Source organism: Mercenaria mercenaria, chromosome 14 (assembly GCF_021730395.1).
Source record: "Mercenaria mercenaria strain notata chromosome 14, MADL_Memer_1, whole genome shotgun sequence".
NCBI classification, from domain to species: domain Eukaryota; kingdom Metazoa; phylum Mollusca; class Bivalvia; order Venerida; family Veneridae; genus Mercenaria; species Mercenaria mercenaria.
Genome location: NC_069374.1, coordinates 46,187,972 through 46,205,139, shown reverse-complemented (window position 1 = coordinate 46,205,139; position 17,168 = coordinate 46,187,972). Strand labels below are relative to the sequence as shown.

Here is a 17,168-nt window from a genome sequence, read left to right as displayed (position 1 = left end):
CATGTGAGAGGAAAAGGTGGACCACTAGCTATTGGTGGGTCTTTAACACTTCTAATTTCTTGAATACCGATGGATAAAAATAAATGTTATAGCCTATAATTAACGGTTAAAGCCCTGCTCCGCTGCTATTCAAATTATTTTGTGTGTATGCAACCCATGATTACAATAGGTAACAGTTAACGACCACGTGCCACATTGTAGCACACAACAGGTATTTCATATATAATTATATATAAAATAGACTCTATTTTGACAGGCGTTACTGTTCATTTCAGGATTTTCATGCTTTTTCAGTTACAATTCAAGGTTAAAAGGTAGGACGGGAGCAGGGCTTTAATGCGAACACGATAATGTTACACACCGATAACCACACGAGAACTACATGCAGATATAGACTTGCCACAGTTCGCTACTGCGAAAATACAAAGTGGTAATATTGGACTTGGAATTCACGGCATGATATAAACATATAAACTTGGCGAAAAGGAACATGTTGAAAATTTTCATCCAAACAGTTCAGCAAGTAGCTTTAAACTCAGTGCGAAAACTTTTCGTTTCTGGTATTGACAAGGTCAGGGAAACTTAATTTGTACGATATAATTATGTAGGAAATTTAACCTGCATGCAGCATGTAAATATCGAACTCGATAACAGGTAAATCTACCTTTACTTCCCTTTAAAATACGACAAATGTGGTTCAACTGAGATGATGCGTCTTGTGACGCGAAGATTGAAATACAGCTATGGTGGTGGTTTCCGTTACAAATGACATATTAACCAGAGTAATCAGTGTAAGTTTCATACCTTTTTTACTTTATATAGATTCTATTGTTTTATATTCGACCTAAAATAAGTATAGTATAATGGGAATGGTCTTATTTAGTCTTTCGCTATTACCTGAAGATTTATTCTAGTGGTTCTTCTCGAACTCCGTATATCACAAAAACATGCCGAATCAATAGGTATGTTTTGCAATATATTTACAGTCCTTGAAAATACACGACCGATGATAAAATTGTATTTTCAATTTCAGTTTAAAGAATATACGATCTGAAGTCTGTTTTTCGAAAAATCGACCATATTGCACGCCTTGTTGTTTATCGTGCTGATTGTCGTCTAAGTGTGGAACTTTTTTTATATGACTGGAACCAGATCAAAATACGGGGGCTAAATATTCAATACATTTGTTCAATATTCTTAAACAAGTTTATTTGTACGCAAAATGTACACCAAATTTCTGAAATTGATTTAACCCAATTATTTTACACTGAAGTTTCCGAAAATACAAGATATCTTAAAATAGTTACCTAAGTTCTCCGCTCTTAAGACAGTTTGTAAGTGACATATGATCATATCAAGTGAGATATTGACGACTAGCTATGTCACGACACAACATAAAATAAATTAAAGTTCTTGATTCATGTTATATTTAGTGTATGTAACATTTTTCGTAAGAGAGTCATTGTGTATAGCATGAAACTATATCTATTAGGCCTACACTTTAGACTTATAGTCTAGTTGACCTGGGTCCTTTGACCTTCACATTTGCGCCACTGACACTAAAACAGAGCTGTCTGCTACAGGCACATACAGAACCTGGACACGGTAAGAATGCCAGTAACACTGGTCGTAAAGAGAGAAAGATTTATTGAAAACAAGTTTTAATGTATTTAAACATACTTCAACATTAAAACTTGTTTGCAATAAATCTCTCTCTCTCTCTCTCTCTCTCTCTGCCAAAGTTTTATTGAATTTTAAGCTTCAAATCGCACCACTGCACCACCGATGTAAAATACGTTGTTTTTTTTTTTTTTTTTGAAAACTGCACTACTTTTCATTTCAATCTATTAATGTATTATGTATATTAAAAATCCATTATTGAAGGTACAAATATTAATAATGATCAATAATGGAGTTGTTTTTCAAGGCCTTTGCATACTGTCTCGTTGCCTAGCATCACTAAATTAAAGTTCCTTGAAATTGTATTCAGTAGTTGCAGTTATAGTTTTGAGCAAACATTGAAAATAAATACTAGAAGGAAAACAAATCAAAGATCATCTTAAATGTTACAGTTCTTGTTAACAAAGTACATAAATATGAAGATGCGCATGCGCAAGTATGGGATATATATTAGTTGAAAAATGTTAAAGAAATTACTTGAACAATTTTTGATTGCTGAAGGACAGTAAATTTGAATGTGGTAACCCACAAAGAGCCGTACCACATTACCTCGGATAAGTACATGTTTATCTTGACAATGTACGCAAATAAATGCTGTTTGTTTCAAGTTTGGGCCTTATCCACTGAAAATTGTGGATAAAATTTTGTTAAACTTCAAAATGGAGAAAACTTCTTTTAAACCGGACATGGTACGCGATGTCACGACAGTGTTTAAGTCGTTAAACTGTCAGATTTTATTCGGACAGGCCTTTCCATAGTGTATAGCGCAATAATTATTTATAAATTTTCACATAGTTACATTTCGAACTTTCAATTTTTCCAATAATCGGTATAATCTTCTTTTTTTTTTACTCATAAATACGATTATTTGTTATATCTTTTAAATTGTGTAAGATATCAAATTTGCTTCGGCGGCCAAAAAATTGTTTCAATCTTTCCTCTAATAAATGATTATACAACTTTAGAAATTGTAAGTTTATGATTTCACTTACCCTTTGAATCTTTTAAACTGCCACTAATGTTTTCCATTGAAGTCAATAGTAAAAGTCTAATTTTGAGTAACTCAACGGGGTTTGGCATATTTATTTCCCAACAATGCGCGCATGTCCGGTCCATTTATATATGAATACATTTTCTTTTATCAACCGGGCTTACAAAATAATTCGAAATGTCAGATAGAATTTAGTACTGAGTCTAACAAACAAAAGGCTTAAAAGTTAAGACAGTATTTTCCATCACTGATGAATGCGATTGATTTTAATTGCAGTACACATATTTAACAATTAACTCACATCTGTAAGATTCTTTGACCATCGGCAGCATAAAGGTACAAACCCAAATAATTCAGTAAGCCAGCTGGATGGCTTCTTCACGCAGTGAATAATTCTACGCCACAAGAGAGGCCCGAGCAGACATCGGTGAGAGGCAAGTGATTGGGTCAGTGACCTCAACCACAAGGCCGCGAAGGTCTCTTCCTCACATGATGAATTCTACATCTCAAGCGAGGTTTTGATTTGATTTGAACTGGGTTTTATGGCACATGACATAGTACAGGTTATAAGGCGCCAAACAGGTCTAAATCTTTAGGTTCCATAAGAGATATGGAATCAAAACTTTTATACCTGCTGGAATCAGCTGGACACAGCAAAATCAGGCGTTGAGAGCCTGTAAGTCGCCTCTAACAATCATGCAAAGGTAGGACTTTTCATATTCAAGTTGTCCCAAAGCCACGGGCCGACATCGGTGCGGGACATGCGATTCAGTCAGCGACCTTAACAACTCGGCCATGGAGGACGCCTTTTAATCAAAGGACTTCAGAAATAATATAAACTTATGAACAGAAAAGAAGTTAACTTTATTCGATAAATCAACTAAACAATAATGAAAGACATAAACGCAAATGTTAGATTAGCCTGGCTCCCTGGCTGCATGGTTATTTTTTTATATAAATGCTGCAAGCAAAATAAGAAAATCTTTAGCCTCTAAAATAGCACATTTTATCTGATGGCTGAACTATCCTATGTTCGGAGCCAGGGGCAATAAAAAAAGTCAATGAAGAAACAACCTGCTGGAGTTATTTCCCTCTTAATGAATAAACATATATGTAGAACAAACATAGGGACGGGAGCCAGTCTAATGTTAAGATTGTTTTACAGTAATTAATAATGACAAGATTACTTTTACAGAGCGGTTTCCTTTCAATCAGATACATGCTTTACTTGTGTCGCCAATTAACTCTAAAATACAGAAAACTGTGCATGAAGGCTGTCAATTTGTTTGGTATAAATTAACTGTTTTCATCAAACTTGGTGGTAATCGGATCAGCAGGACAGTTGTATTACCATTTATTAATCATACTAAAGGCTCGTCCTATCATCCAACCAAAACTATTCAAACAGAACATCAGTGGACTAGAAGTATGTGTTTGGTTTAATCAAAGAAGTATAAAATACAGCTCTTTGGTTTAATCAAAGAAGTATCTTTGGTTTAATAAAGCCGTAATGTGAAGCTAAGCTATTTTCTTTTTGTTTTCAAAACTTAGAAGGAAAATGATTAAACCACAAATGCCGAGAAAATTAACAACTAAACTCGTCACTGATCCTTCCGGATTAAATTTGTTTAAAATCGTATCAGGCAAGCCGTGTTAGCCAGGTAAAACTTTACCAACAGACAGCCGGGAATCATCGTCTGCAAATGACAATACTCGCTACATAAGGGTCCGACATTAGAAAACATGCAGCCAATAATCTCTGCCTGCAGTTGACAAAAGTACACCTGATTAGGGTATGACATCAGAAAACATGTAGCTAAGAATCACCGTCTCCAGGCGACAATGTTCACCTTATAAGGGTCTGACATTAGGAAAACGTGCAGCCAAAAATAACCGTCTCCAGGCAATAGAAAACATGCAACTAGGAATCACTGCCTGCAGGCGACAATGTTCACCCGATAAGGGTCTGACATTAGGAAAATAAGCAACCATGAATCACCGCCTGCATGTGACAATGTTCACCCGATTAGGGTCTGACATTAGGGAAATAAGCAACCATGAATCACCGCCTGCATGTGACAATGTTCACCCGATTAGGGTCTGACATTAGGAAAATAAGCAACCAGGAATCACTGCCTGCATGTGACAATGTTAACCTGATTAGGGTCTGACATTAGGAAAATAAGCAACCAGGAATCACTGCCTGCAGGCGACAATGTTCACCTGATTAGGGTCTGACATTAGGAAAATAAGCAACCATGAATCACTGCCTGCATGTGACAATGTTAACCTGATTAGGGTCTGACATTAGGAAAATAAGCAACCATGAATCACTGCCTGCAGGCGACAATGTTCACCTGATTAGGGTCTGACATTAGGAAAATAAGCAACCATGAATCACTGCCTGCAGGCGACAATGTTCACCTGATTAGGGTCTGACATTAGGAAAATAAGCAACCATGAATCACTGCCTGCATGTGACAATGTTAACCTGATTAGGGTCTGACATTAGGAAAATAAGCAACCATGAATCACTGCCTGCAGTCGACAATGTTCACCTGATGTGGGTCTGACACTAGAAACCATGCAAGACAAAGTAATGATTTTTGTTTAACTAATTCCATTAAAGATAATGTATAAGTGCATCAAGTTATAAAGCTATTATCTAAACAACTGGGTTAAGATGTATGCAGGAGCTACGGTTCAGGCGTACTTATGAAATTATGAAAACTTAAGATAAAGCTCTAACTGTAGCCAAGAACAGAGGACGAAGGCATACATTTTCACAAGAAATAACACTTTCAATTAAAAAATGCCTAATTTGACAAAAATCAAGATGCAGTTATGGTTTTTGACCGAATTGTTTATCAATCACACAAACCTGTATCTCAAACAGCTTTCAAAAAAGTGGACCCAAGTAAAAATCTGAAGAAACACAAATGTCATATAATAGTATGACAGCTGTTACTTACAATAAAGTAATCGAAATAATTTAACCTAACAATAGCAAATGGCATTGTTTCAATCATAACACCCTGTCATACTCATTTAAGCATCATTAAATACCAATATTGACAATACTAATATTGACAACTGTCTATTAAATAAATTCAAATTGACATTACATATGTATAATTACTTTAAATACATATATTTTGTTACCAAACTCACAACCCTAATAATTAAATGAATAACAAGAAGCATTGTGGTAATTTCATGTATAATAAAACCTCGGCTATATTTCTATCTTTGCTGTGTATCACCAATCACTAAATAAGAATGACAAAAAAATATGTGTACTGATTTGGAAGAAATAATTTAAGGTTTCGATGGAGGACTTGAGAAACAAAAATCAAACAACACCAAATCATAGAAAGAAAAGAGTTGTTTGACATGAAAATTGAACAGCATGTAAAACATGTATATTACTTTACGAAACAAGTGTCAGTATACTGATATAAACATTGAATTCCGGAAAAGGGCTGCCTAAAGGGGCTCCACTTCCGGACAGTTAAACGCCTTTAAAAACTCACCATTTTCAAAGAACTGTTACACATGTTTGTTTTGATGCATTTGCAATAGCGTGCGAGTGGTGAAATTTCGAATAACAAGGTGGAACATAGTTTTCAGCAATTGTTTATCTTTTTTCTTTACAAATGGCATTCATTTTCAACGGGAGACAACTTTTTCTCAAAGATTACTTAAAATAATCGGAAAAAGTTGTTTCCCTTTGAAAATGAATGCCATTTGTACTTAAAATAATCGGGAACAGTTGTCTCCCTTTGAAAATGAATGCCATTTGTAAAGAAATAAAGATAAACAATTGCTGAAAACTGTGTTCCACCTTGTTATTCGAAATTTCACCACTCGCACGCTATTGCAAATGCATCAAAACGAACATGTGTAACAGTTCTTTGAAAATGGTGAGTTTTTAAAGGCGTTTAACTGTCCGGAAGTGGAGCCCCTTTAGGCAGCCCTTTTCCGGAATTCAATGTTTATATCAGTATACTGACACTTGTTTCGTAAAGTAATATACATGTTTTACATGCTGTTCAATTTTCATGTCAAACAACTCTTTCTTTCTATGATTTGGTGTTGTTTGATTTTTGTTTCTCAATGCCTCCATCGAAACCTTAAGAAAAAAAAAAGAGATAAATTTGAACTGTGAGATACAATAGATCCTTTTTATTGAAAAGCATCAGCTAAATCTTACCCATACTTTCTAGATCGCAGGGCAAAACTTTCCATTATCAATTCTAAACCATTTCATTTCAAAAAAATCTTAAAACTTTTTTACTTTAAAATCTATATAACTGATTTGTTTGTTTTTCACTTTCTGGTTTAATGACATTTTTCAACAGTATTTCAGCTAGGTAACAGTAGGCAGTCAACCAAACCAGTGTCTCTGGATTCTCTACTAGTAAAAACTTGTTCTCCGCAAGTTAATGCCAACGTCTCCTCATGTTTGAATCAGAGATGGAGGATAAATGATTTCAGACACAATGTCTTTCATCAAATCGTCATGTAGAACATACGCCTTCCCAAGAATGGAACTCTAAACCCCATGATCTGTAGACCTGCACTCCCCCTATTGAGCTAAACAGGTTGGCTCTCTATCAAAATGAATAAAATTAAGCAATTAAATTATTAAGACTACATGTATTTCTCTTAATTCATAAGCTCATCTGAAACTATGTATACCTTATCAGACCTCATTAGAAACACAGATATCAAGAAAGCTTAAAAAAGCTCATATTTTCATGACTTCTGTTATGGACCATGTAAATCTGAAATACCACCGGACATCAATTATAAAGCTTAAAGAAAATATGAGAAAAAGAAAATTGCTATAAAACTTTAAATGTTTCAAGGAAAACGCAGACTGAATTCTTAATTTGTAATATTCTGTTGCACTTTGTATTTGGAACAGCAACATCTAATTGCTTATCAGAAAAAGAACGCTTGTAGCAATACTCTAAGACATGATCATCTGACAAAAGCTGGTAATGCATATAAGCCAGTGGGAACTGTCCCAAGAACATAAATATGGCATGTCATTGTACCATTAAATTACTTAGTATCTTTACCATGTAACCACATTATTTGGTAAAATAATGAACATCCCATAGCTTATACTTTAAACCAAATGGTCGAATTATTACCATTTTTACAAAACTTGTAAATGATTTCAAGTCAGTCAGGCAAAAGAAAAATCATATGAATGAAAGCACAAGTAAAAACAAAATTCAATAAGCGGAACTTTAACACCCATCCAAATCATTTCTAATAAATCATTATAACTATACTAGATTTTCAATCCCCATTGACTCATAAGTTAATATCTAATCAAGTGCAAAAGGCAGGGTTAACAACTTTCAAGATACACAATAAATTTAGTACAGATTACATTGATCCTTTATCCATATCAGTAATAATTCATCTCCAACGTCTTTCATCCTAATGGCAGATAATACTGTGAACTGGACAACGCTTAACCTGCTTATGTATAGCCATAAAACACAGCAGCATTGAGAGTTCAAATGCCTTATGAACTTGGCCATGCAAGGGTTGAACTCAACACACAGCAGCATTGAAGGTTCAAATGCCTTATGAACTCAAGACCCATGCAAGTGTTAAACTCAACACATATCAACATTGAAAGTTCAAATGTCTGGTGAACTTGAGAGCCATGCAAGAGCTGAACTCAACACACAACAACACTAATAGTTCATATGCCTTATAAACTTCAGGGCCAAGCAGTGTTGAACTCAATTCGCAGCAACACTGAGAGTTCAAATGCCTTATGAACTTGAGGGCCAAGCAGTGTTGAACTCAATTCGCAGCAACACTGAGAGTTCAAATGCCTTATGAACTTGAGGGCCAAGCAGTGTTGAACTCGATACGCAGCAACACTGAGAGTTCAAATGCCTTATGAACTTAAGGGCCATGTAGGGGTTGAACTCAACACACAGCAACATTTAGAGTTCAAATGCTTTATGAACTTGACGGCCATGAGGGGTTGAACTCAATACACAGCAACATTGAGAGTTCAACTGCCTTATGAACTTGAGGGGTTGAACTCAATACACAGCAACATTGAGAGTTCAAATGCCTTATGAACTTGAGGGCCATGCGGGGTTGAACTCAATACACAGCAACATTGAGAGTTCAAATGCCTTATGAACTTGAGGGCCATGAGGGGTTGAACTCAATACACATCAACATTGAGAGTTCAAATGCCTTATGAATTTGAGGGCCACGCAGGAGTTGAACTCAATACACAGCAACATTTAGAGCTCAAATGCCTTATGAACTTGAGGGCCATGAGGGGTTGAACTCAATACACAGCAACATTGAGAGTTCAAATGCTCTATGAACCTGAGGGCCACGCAGGGGTTGAACTCAATACACAGCAACATTGAGAGTTCAAATGCTCTATGAACTTGATGGCCACGCTGGGGTTGAACTCAATACATAGCAACATTGAGAGTTCAAATGCTCTATGAACTTGATGGCCACGCTGGGGCTGAACTCAATACATAGCCACATTGAGAGTTCAAATGCTCTATGAACTTGATGGCCACGCTAGGGTTGAACTCAATACATAGCAACATTGAGAGTTCAAATGCTCTATGAACTTGAGGGCCATGCAAAAGCTGAACTTGACACATCATTCTGTACTATTTCTATTTTTAGGTATTTCGTAAAAGTTCTCACTAAACCCATGATTAGATTTAGAAATTACCCGGAATCAGGACACAATAGCAAATTATTATGTGAATCTCTGTAGATTTTCTTTCTGATTTCACAAAAATTTACTATGTATACTAAATTGCGCATTAAAAGAACACTTCAAATTGTAAAACTGGAAGTGGATTAATGGTCATTCTGAGCATGTCATGGTCCTTTTATAATTAAAATAAAGTAATTTAATCACAAAAACAAACAGTACATATATAACCCAAATATTTTACAAAAATCTTTTGGACTCGTATATACACCCGGACACCTGCACTCTGTCAAATGTAATTTATTTAGCCACTGCACATTCAATCCAAGACAATACTGAGAAAGTATTTGTTTACAATCCTGTACCATCAACCCCAATAAATTATATTTATTGATGAAATGCACCTTCTGTCTCACACACTCTGAAACTAAATGGACTTGCGACTTAGCCCTACGGCCAACGTGTATCCGAACAAGTTTCAACATCATACACAGTTCATGGTACCCAAGAACAGCAGCAACTTACTTCAGCATTTCATCCATTTAATGGTACATGTTGCATCAAAATGACAGACTGAATCTGTGGCAGACATGACACTTTATACATACAAAATGTCATAAGATGCCCTTACATCCGAAAAAAAACATTCCAACTTCCAGACTTTGTCGAAATGCAGTCACCATTATATTGGTCAATTATAACGACAAACACTCGCTGATACTTATGCCTAATAGTAATGGCATGAACTTCCCATTATGCCTGTTAAAGCTGACCACCATACAAATGCCAAGATATCTTACAAACTTTACGGTAAATTACCAGCATGAACACACAGTAGACATTACAGCTGCCCAACTTCGTTGGCAGGAAGAAGGATGTCTACATGATCAACAATATCATAAAACAGAGATATGTCATGAATAGATACCAAAATCTAGCATGATTCACTTTCTTTGTACGTCTGCTGACTGCCATGAACAACATTCAGCTTTATTCATTCAGGTAAAATTTCGTCTTTCTCTAAATTAAGCATGTATACAACACCAACTGATTGCGAAAAAATATCAAAATTTGATACATTTTTAAACCAAACAAAACAATCGTAAATCAAATAATCAGTACTCACAACAACAAAATGATATATATTAACACCGAATCCTAGGACTTTCAAATTTTTAACTAAACAAAACTGTCATTATATGACAAATCAGATTAATACAATTAATTTAATTATAAATAAAGCACTAAATTGCTTTGAATTATCACATACCTCATAATTCATCATCACAAACAAATTCTGTTGTTCTTTCTTTTCATATAAAGTTGATATTTACTCCATTTATGGCAACACTGATATGGCACATTGTATAAAATACCTAAATAAATATATACTATGCTTCAAAACAAAACTATAAAAATGGCTTTCTTTGAAAAAATACCCAAACCAATGATTTGGGTTTTACAGAGCACAATATTATACTAAGTACAGATTACACGGCACCAATTCGGGTTTCACACCTCATTTACACCGAAATAAAAGTATGAGATATGGAAACTGCTGTAATTACAGTGTTACAATAAAAGCAAGTCTTCAGACCCCTATTAGCCACCTTTTACCAGCGTAAAGCAAAAGGGAGCGGTGGTCTAGAGGTTAAGGTATTTGCCCCCTCAATCCAAAGGTTGTGGGTTCGAGCCCCACTGGGGTCACATCCTCGCCGTCTCATATGACACCAGTACCAGTACTGGTTTTTCCAGGAAGTGGACTCAAGAGAGGTTCAAATAATCTTGAAGCTTTCGTCACAACTGAGCTAAAATAAATTAGTATCAGCTAAAGCAATTGATTACAATTCTTTTCATATAAAAGTTGTCCGCAAACCACATGGGACATCCATCATTAGATGACCATACTTAAAAAGGTAACCGACTAAATTCTGACAAACATTAGCCATGCATTCTACATATCTCAACTTATAAGCCTAATTAAGTGTTGTACTATTAAAGTGAAATTTCAGAGAAATCAATATTAAAAAAAATCACTTTTGCCATTAACTTGAACTACCATAACCAATGTTAATACCATCTGCCACTGATTACATCAGTTCCTTGTTGACACAGCAGATTATCAACTATAATTCAGCTTTTCAATCAAATCGTTTTTACAGTAACTGTATGCTCACTCTCTTTAACCAATAAGTATTGATATAAATAAATCACAAAAAAAACACTCTTATAATGCACCAAAACCAAAATAAATAATCTTACACTATGATGTTACAGTCTTAACGTGTGTTACAAATACTACACAGCGTTGTCCTTTGTCCATGTTACTGAATACTGCAAGAGGAATCGTCCTTTTTCTTTGGACTTACAGGATCTTTTGTAGGACTTCTTGCTGTGTTCGTAGATGAATATCCGTCAAAAGGACTTCTTGCTGTGGTCCCCGATGGTCTAGAGTAGTCAGATGCATAGTGTACAGATGAGTGTCCACCTAAACCTGTAACAGACAAAAACATTTAGAACTAGAAAATGCTTTTGTAAAAAAGCGCATGTCTCCCCCAATGCAAAGTCCTATAGGCAAGAAGTCAATAGGGGTCAGGAGCAAAAATCAAAGAGACACTGATGGTTGGCTGCAATAGGGATCATCTACTTGGCATGTCCCGTCATCCCGCTAAATTTCAACACTCGTGGCCTAGTGGTTCTCAAGTCACTGTTCAGGCTCCTGTGACCTTTGATCAAGTGACCTCAAAATAAATAGGGGTCATCTACTCTGCATGTCCAATTATCCTATTAAGTTTCAACATTGTAGGTCAAGTGGTTCTCAAGTTATTTCCAAAAAATGATTTTACATGAACAGGCCACTGTGACCTTGACCTTTAACAGACTGACCCCAAAATCAATAGGGGTCATCTACACTGCATGTTCAATCATCCTATGAAGTTTCAACATTCTGGGTCAAGTGGTTCTCAAGTTATTGATCAGAACTGGTTATCAATGTTCAGGCCCCTGTGACCTTGACCTTTAACAGAGTGGCCCCAAAAACAATAGGGGTAATTTACTCTGCATGAACAATCATCCTATGAAGTTTTAACATTCTGGGTCGAGAGGTTCTCAAGTTATTGATTGGAAATGGTTTTCCATGTTCAGGCCCCTGTGGCCTTGACCTTTAACAGAGTGACCCTAAAATCGTTAGGGGTCATCTACTCTGCATGACCAATCATCCTATGAAGTTTCATCATTCTGGGTCAAGCGGTTCTCAAGTTACTGACCGGAAATGGTTTTCAATGTTCGGGCCCCTGTGACCTTGACCTTTCACAGAGTGACCCCAAAATCGTTAGGGGTCATCTACTCTGCATGACCAATCATCCTATTAAGTTTCAACATTCTGGGTCAAGTGGTTTCTCAAGTTATGACCGGAAATGGTTTTCAATGTTCAGGCCCCTGTGACCTTGACCTTTAATGGAGTGACCCCAAAATCGATAGGGTGATCTACTTTGCATGTACAATCATCCTATGAAGTTTCAACATTCTGGGTCAAGTGGTTCTCTAGTTATTGATCGGAAATGGTTTTCCATGTTCAGGCCCCTGTGACCTTGACCTTTGATGGAGTGACCCCAAAATCGATAGGGGTCATCTACTCTTCATGACCAATCATCCTATGAAGTTTCAACATTCGGGGTCAAGTGGTTCTCTAGTTATTGATCGGAAATGGTTTTCAATGTTCAGGCCCCTGTGACCTTGACCTTTGACGGAGTGACCCCAAAATCAATAGGGGTCATCTACTCTTCATGACCAATCATCCTATGAAGTCTCAACATTCTGGGTCAAGTGGTTCTCTAGTTATTGATCGGAAATGGTTTTCAATGTTCTGGCCCCTGTGACCTTGACCTTTGACGGAGTGACCCCAAAATCAATAGGGGTCACCTACTCTTCATGACCAATCATCCTATGAAGTTTCAACATTCTGCGTCAAGTGGTTCTCTAGTTATTGATCGGAAATGGTTTTCAATGTTCAGGCCCCTGTGACCTTGACCTTTGACGGAGTGACCCCAAAAACAATAGGGGTCGTCTACTCCAGCAGCCCTACAACCCTATGAAGTTTGAAGATTCTAGGTCAAATGGTTCTCCAGTTATTGCTCGGAAATGAAGTGTGACGTACGGACGGACGGACGGACGGAAGGACGGATGGACGGACGGAAGGACGGACGGACAGACGGACGGACGGACAGGGCAAAAACAATATGTCTCCTGGGGGAGACATAATTACCACTAATACCATATGTGTTAGTGGTCCTTCATTCAATTTGGACAGTACCATTAACTGTTAGAAGGGGTGTTAATTTACCAAAAAGATAGACTGAATGGCGAACAGTGCAGATCATGATCAGACTGCATGTAAATGTAGGCTGATCATGATCTACACTGGTCGCAAAGGCAGACTCGGTCATGTCCAGCATTATAAAGGTTAATACAACTATTTCTACACCTAAGTGTGTGAATCGGGGACCAATAGTGATCAAAATAATTAATAAACAATTTATATATCTCAGACTGTTTTCAGGCTACAAATATTAACATAACTCAATTTCTTAAAATCATGTTCAAAGGTATTTATAAACAATGTACATTATAACAATAGCCGCTAGCCTGGTCCGGAAACATTGCTCTTTAATAAATATGCCTGTATCATTTACTAGTAAGGTCATTGTGAACTAAAACTTTCTGTTGAGCTAAAAACTGCTTTTAGATTGGTGGAGGGTGTGATGGGGGTGCAGGCAGATAGGTAAACAAACAGCTGTTTGAATGGCAATTCTATAGTCTTCCTTCCAATGCACAGCAGATAATAACAAAACATACTCAAGATGACCCTTGAAATTTTATTTGTTTAAAAAATGCAAAAGTACAAAAAGAGATAAGATTTCATCAAAATGGGATGTGGAAACTGTATGTCATTCAGCTAGCATTATTATGGTAGGAAATCTGTGAAATTTCCTTCAGTTGACAAAATGATCTGTAGTTACTGAGACACTACTGATAATAGCAAACGATATTGTTCAAAATGTAAAAATATGCAGTGGTGGCGCTGGGATAAATTTTCTTGTAGCCAAGCTTTTAGCCAAATGAAAAATCTTGTAGCCAAATTTGATTACCTTTACTAAAAAATTCAGCCAACATTGCAGATGGAGTAGCGAAACAATCTGAGACCTTACAGCAATATTTTTTGCGACTGACAACTTACATACAAACTTGCACGTACATGATTTCATACTGCTATCCAAAACTTGTATAAATCTTCATTTTAAACTTTAAATCAGAAAATCGACTGCGCCAGCGTAAGAGGTTCTCTAACTTTTTTTGCCAGCTTCCAATCAATTATCACGTAATGTATCAGCTAATTTGTACAGTTTTTAAACAGAATAATTTAGTCAAGTTGTAAACTGTATATTCGCACCTCCATGTGTGACAGATATTAACCTTTTGATAACCCGGATAATGTATTGTAGTCTGGTATCGATTTTTTTTGCCTACAGACTTGCGCTTTGTTGTACTTTCGGTGAAGACAAGAAAACCATTCTGCGATTGTAAACAAAATGCTGTGTGAAAATGCTTCGCCAAAAGTTATTTTTTGTCCCCATATTTTTACAATTTTTGCTAATGGCGAATTTGGCGAATGACAGCACAAGCCCTGAAATATGGCTTAGAACAAAAAGGGCATAATTTCATCAAAATGAAAGCAAGAGTTACAGTACCTAGTATTTTATTCAGTTCAAGTATTGCCATGGCAAAGAAGCAGAGACCGTACCACAGCTCTTCACATACTTCGATTTTTCAAACTATAGTGGTTTTTACAAGTGCACCAGATTACAATTAAAAATGTAAACAATGGACTCTGTCCATGAATCATTTGAATGAAGGAATGGCAGTCGATCTTAGTTATAATACTGACTGACAGTGAATGCTAATGACTTTGTGTGCTGCAGAAAGTTATTTAGCTTGTAACTGCAATTTCCTATCAATTGATACCCTCTCAAAATTGGTAAAATGATTGCTTAAATTTGGACAAAGCTCACTGTCTCTGCCATTCGCCAGCTGCTAAAAGGGCAAAATATAAAAGATTCAGTGTAAGTTATATTTCACTGGTTCTTCCAGTTAGTAAGTTCACACTTTAAGAAACACGTCACAGAAATGTAGGTAGTTTTGACTGATTAAAATGTTGGCATAATTAGATTTCTTTTTCTTTACAAGAAAAATTCTGTTACGCCGATAATCTGGAGTACACCGAACATGTTATTGTCACAAAATTGCTTCAGTTCACGTAATGCAGTAGTGAAAAGGGGTGCACTTGAACTGCCTAGTTATAGCTACTGCTGTTATAGGGAAGTGGTAAAGTGTTTCCCTTAGGTGTGAGAGGTCCTGAGTTTGAGTCCTGGTCAGAACTGAAATATCTGCATTCTGCTACAGCATGTTTTTGCTGTTTTTAGACTGTTCTAGATGTACTAAATTATAAGCGAACAGTATCATGGATCATTATTTAGCAATCAAAATCACAGTTGGATGTTAAATCAAATGCACCCAAAAAGAAAATGTTCTATATATTATGTCTCTTTGATGTTTCTGCTGTCCCTGTTCAAGAAGAGTTACATTTCCTTGATCACAAAATTTTCTTTTAATATATGAAAAAATTAAATGCCCATAACTCCTACGCTTCTGGTTAAAATATTGTCAATAAATCTATTTTTGAGAAATTTATGAACATTTGCCTTCATTTCAAATCTTTTTAACTTCATACCTATGAGTTGAGAAAATTAAGTACTATCTCTAAAAGAAGTATGAGAAGTGTACGAAAAAGAGGCATATTAATTTCACCAAAACTAAAGCAAGTTTTTTTTTTTTTGAACTTCTATCATTCAGTTGGTATTATCATTTAGACATGTATGAAATATTGTTCTGTTGTCATGAGTCACATACACACAATACCAAAGTCTGTTTCAGATGAATGAGAATGTAATTTTGACTCATACCTGAACTTTGATTGGCTGTATTTCCAGCACTAGTAGATCTTGGAGGATAGACTGCTGCTGGTGGACTAGGAGCTCTTCTCCTTGCTGGTGCGATTGGTGGTTGTGAAATACTGGAATGCACTCCACCAACTGCTCCAGGCACAGTTCCAGTACTAATTGTCCTACTAGAGGCTGAGCGCACTGTTCCAGGCACAGTTCCAGTACTAGTTGTCCTAATTGGCGTTGGGCGCACAGTGCTTGTACTCATCTTAACCTCCTCAGTTGAAAATTCTTCATACAACTTATGATACTGGATAAGGTACTCTGGGTAATATTGGTTCTTGTCGAAAATAATGAATATTGATGGGTCATTTATGTTGTCAACACAAGAGTCATACAGTTCATGATCGCTACCAGGCTTGTTTGGAGGGCGTCTGTAAGACCGGTTTCCCACTGTGTAATCCCCAACCAAAACTGTCACCATAAACATAAATCTCTCTGGGCCTTTTGTGTATGCATGACTGTACTTTGCATCCCGTGCGAAATATGCCCCATCACCATACACTGTGGCATTCTTACCAGATACTCTTGCATCAAAGTTGTTTATGCTTATGCCACGCACAGCATCAAGGCTATCGGTCCCATGGAATAAGTATCTTTTGTCAATCTGCTCTTCCTTACCCAAACGTTTCAGGTTTGCCAGCATGGACTTTTCCTGACTAAAGAAAACAAGCAAATTCGATGAATTGGTATCCCCCGCCGAAAGGTT

General features: G+C 36.5%; 2 protein-coding genes across 2 annotated transcripts in view; both read right to left on the bottom strand.

The window, feature by feature from the left end:
- Positions 1 to 11,794, bottom strand: part of LOC123527459 (protein mono-ADP-ribosyltransferase PARP12-like) — a 28,906-nt gene extending 17,112 nt beyond the window's left edge. Inside the window, exon 1 of the mRNA XM_053523393.1 lies at positions 11,664 to 11,794. The gene's annotated coding sequence lies outside the window, so the exon portion shown is untranslated. The remainder of the gene's footprint in view (positions 1 to 11,663) is intronic.
- LOC123527460 (uncharacterized) overlaps positions 11,726 to 17,168 on the bottom strand; it is a 57,915-nt gene continuing 52,472 nt past the window's right edge. The window contains exons 9-10 of the mRNA XM_045306923.2: positions 16,421 to 17,118; positions 11,726 to 11,895 (exon numbers count right to left, since the gene is read on the bottom strand). Of these exons, the coding sequence (XP_045162858.2) occupies positions 11,726 to 11,895; positions 16,421 to 17,118 (868 nt within the window). The remainder of the gene's footprint in view (positions 11,896 to 16,420; positions 17,119 to 17,168) is intronic.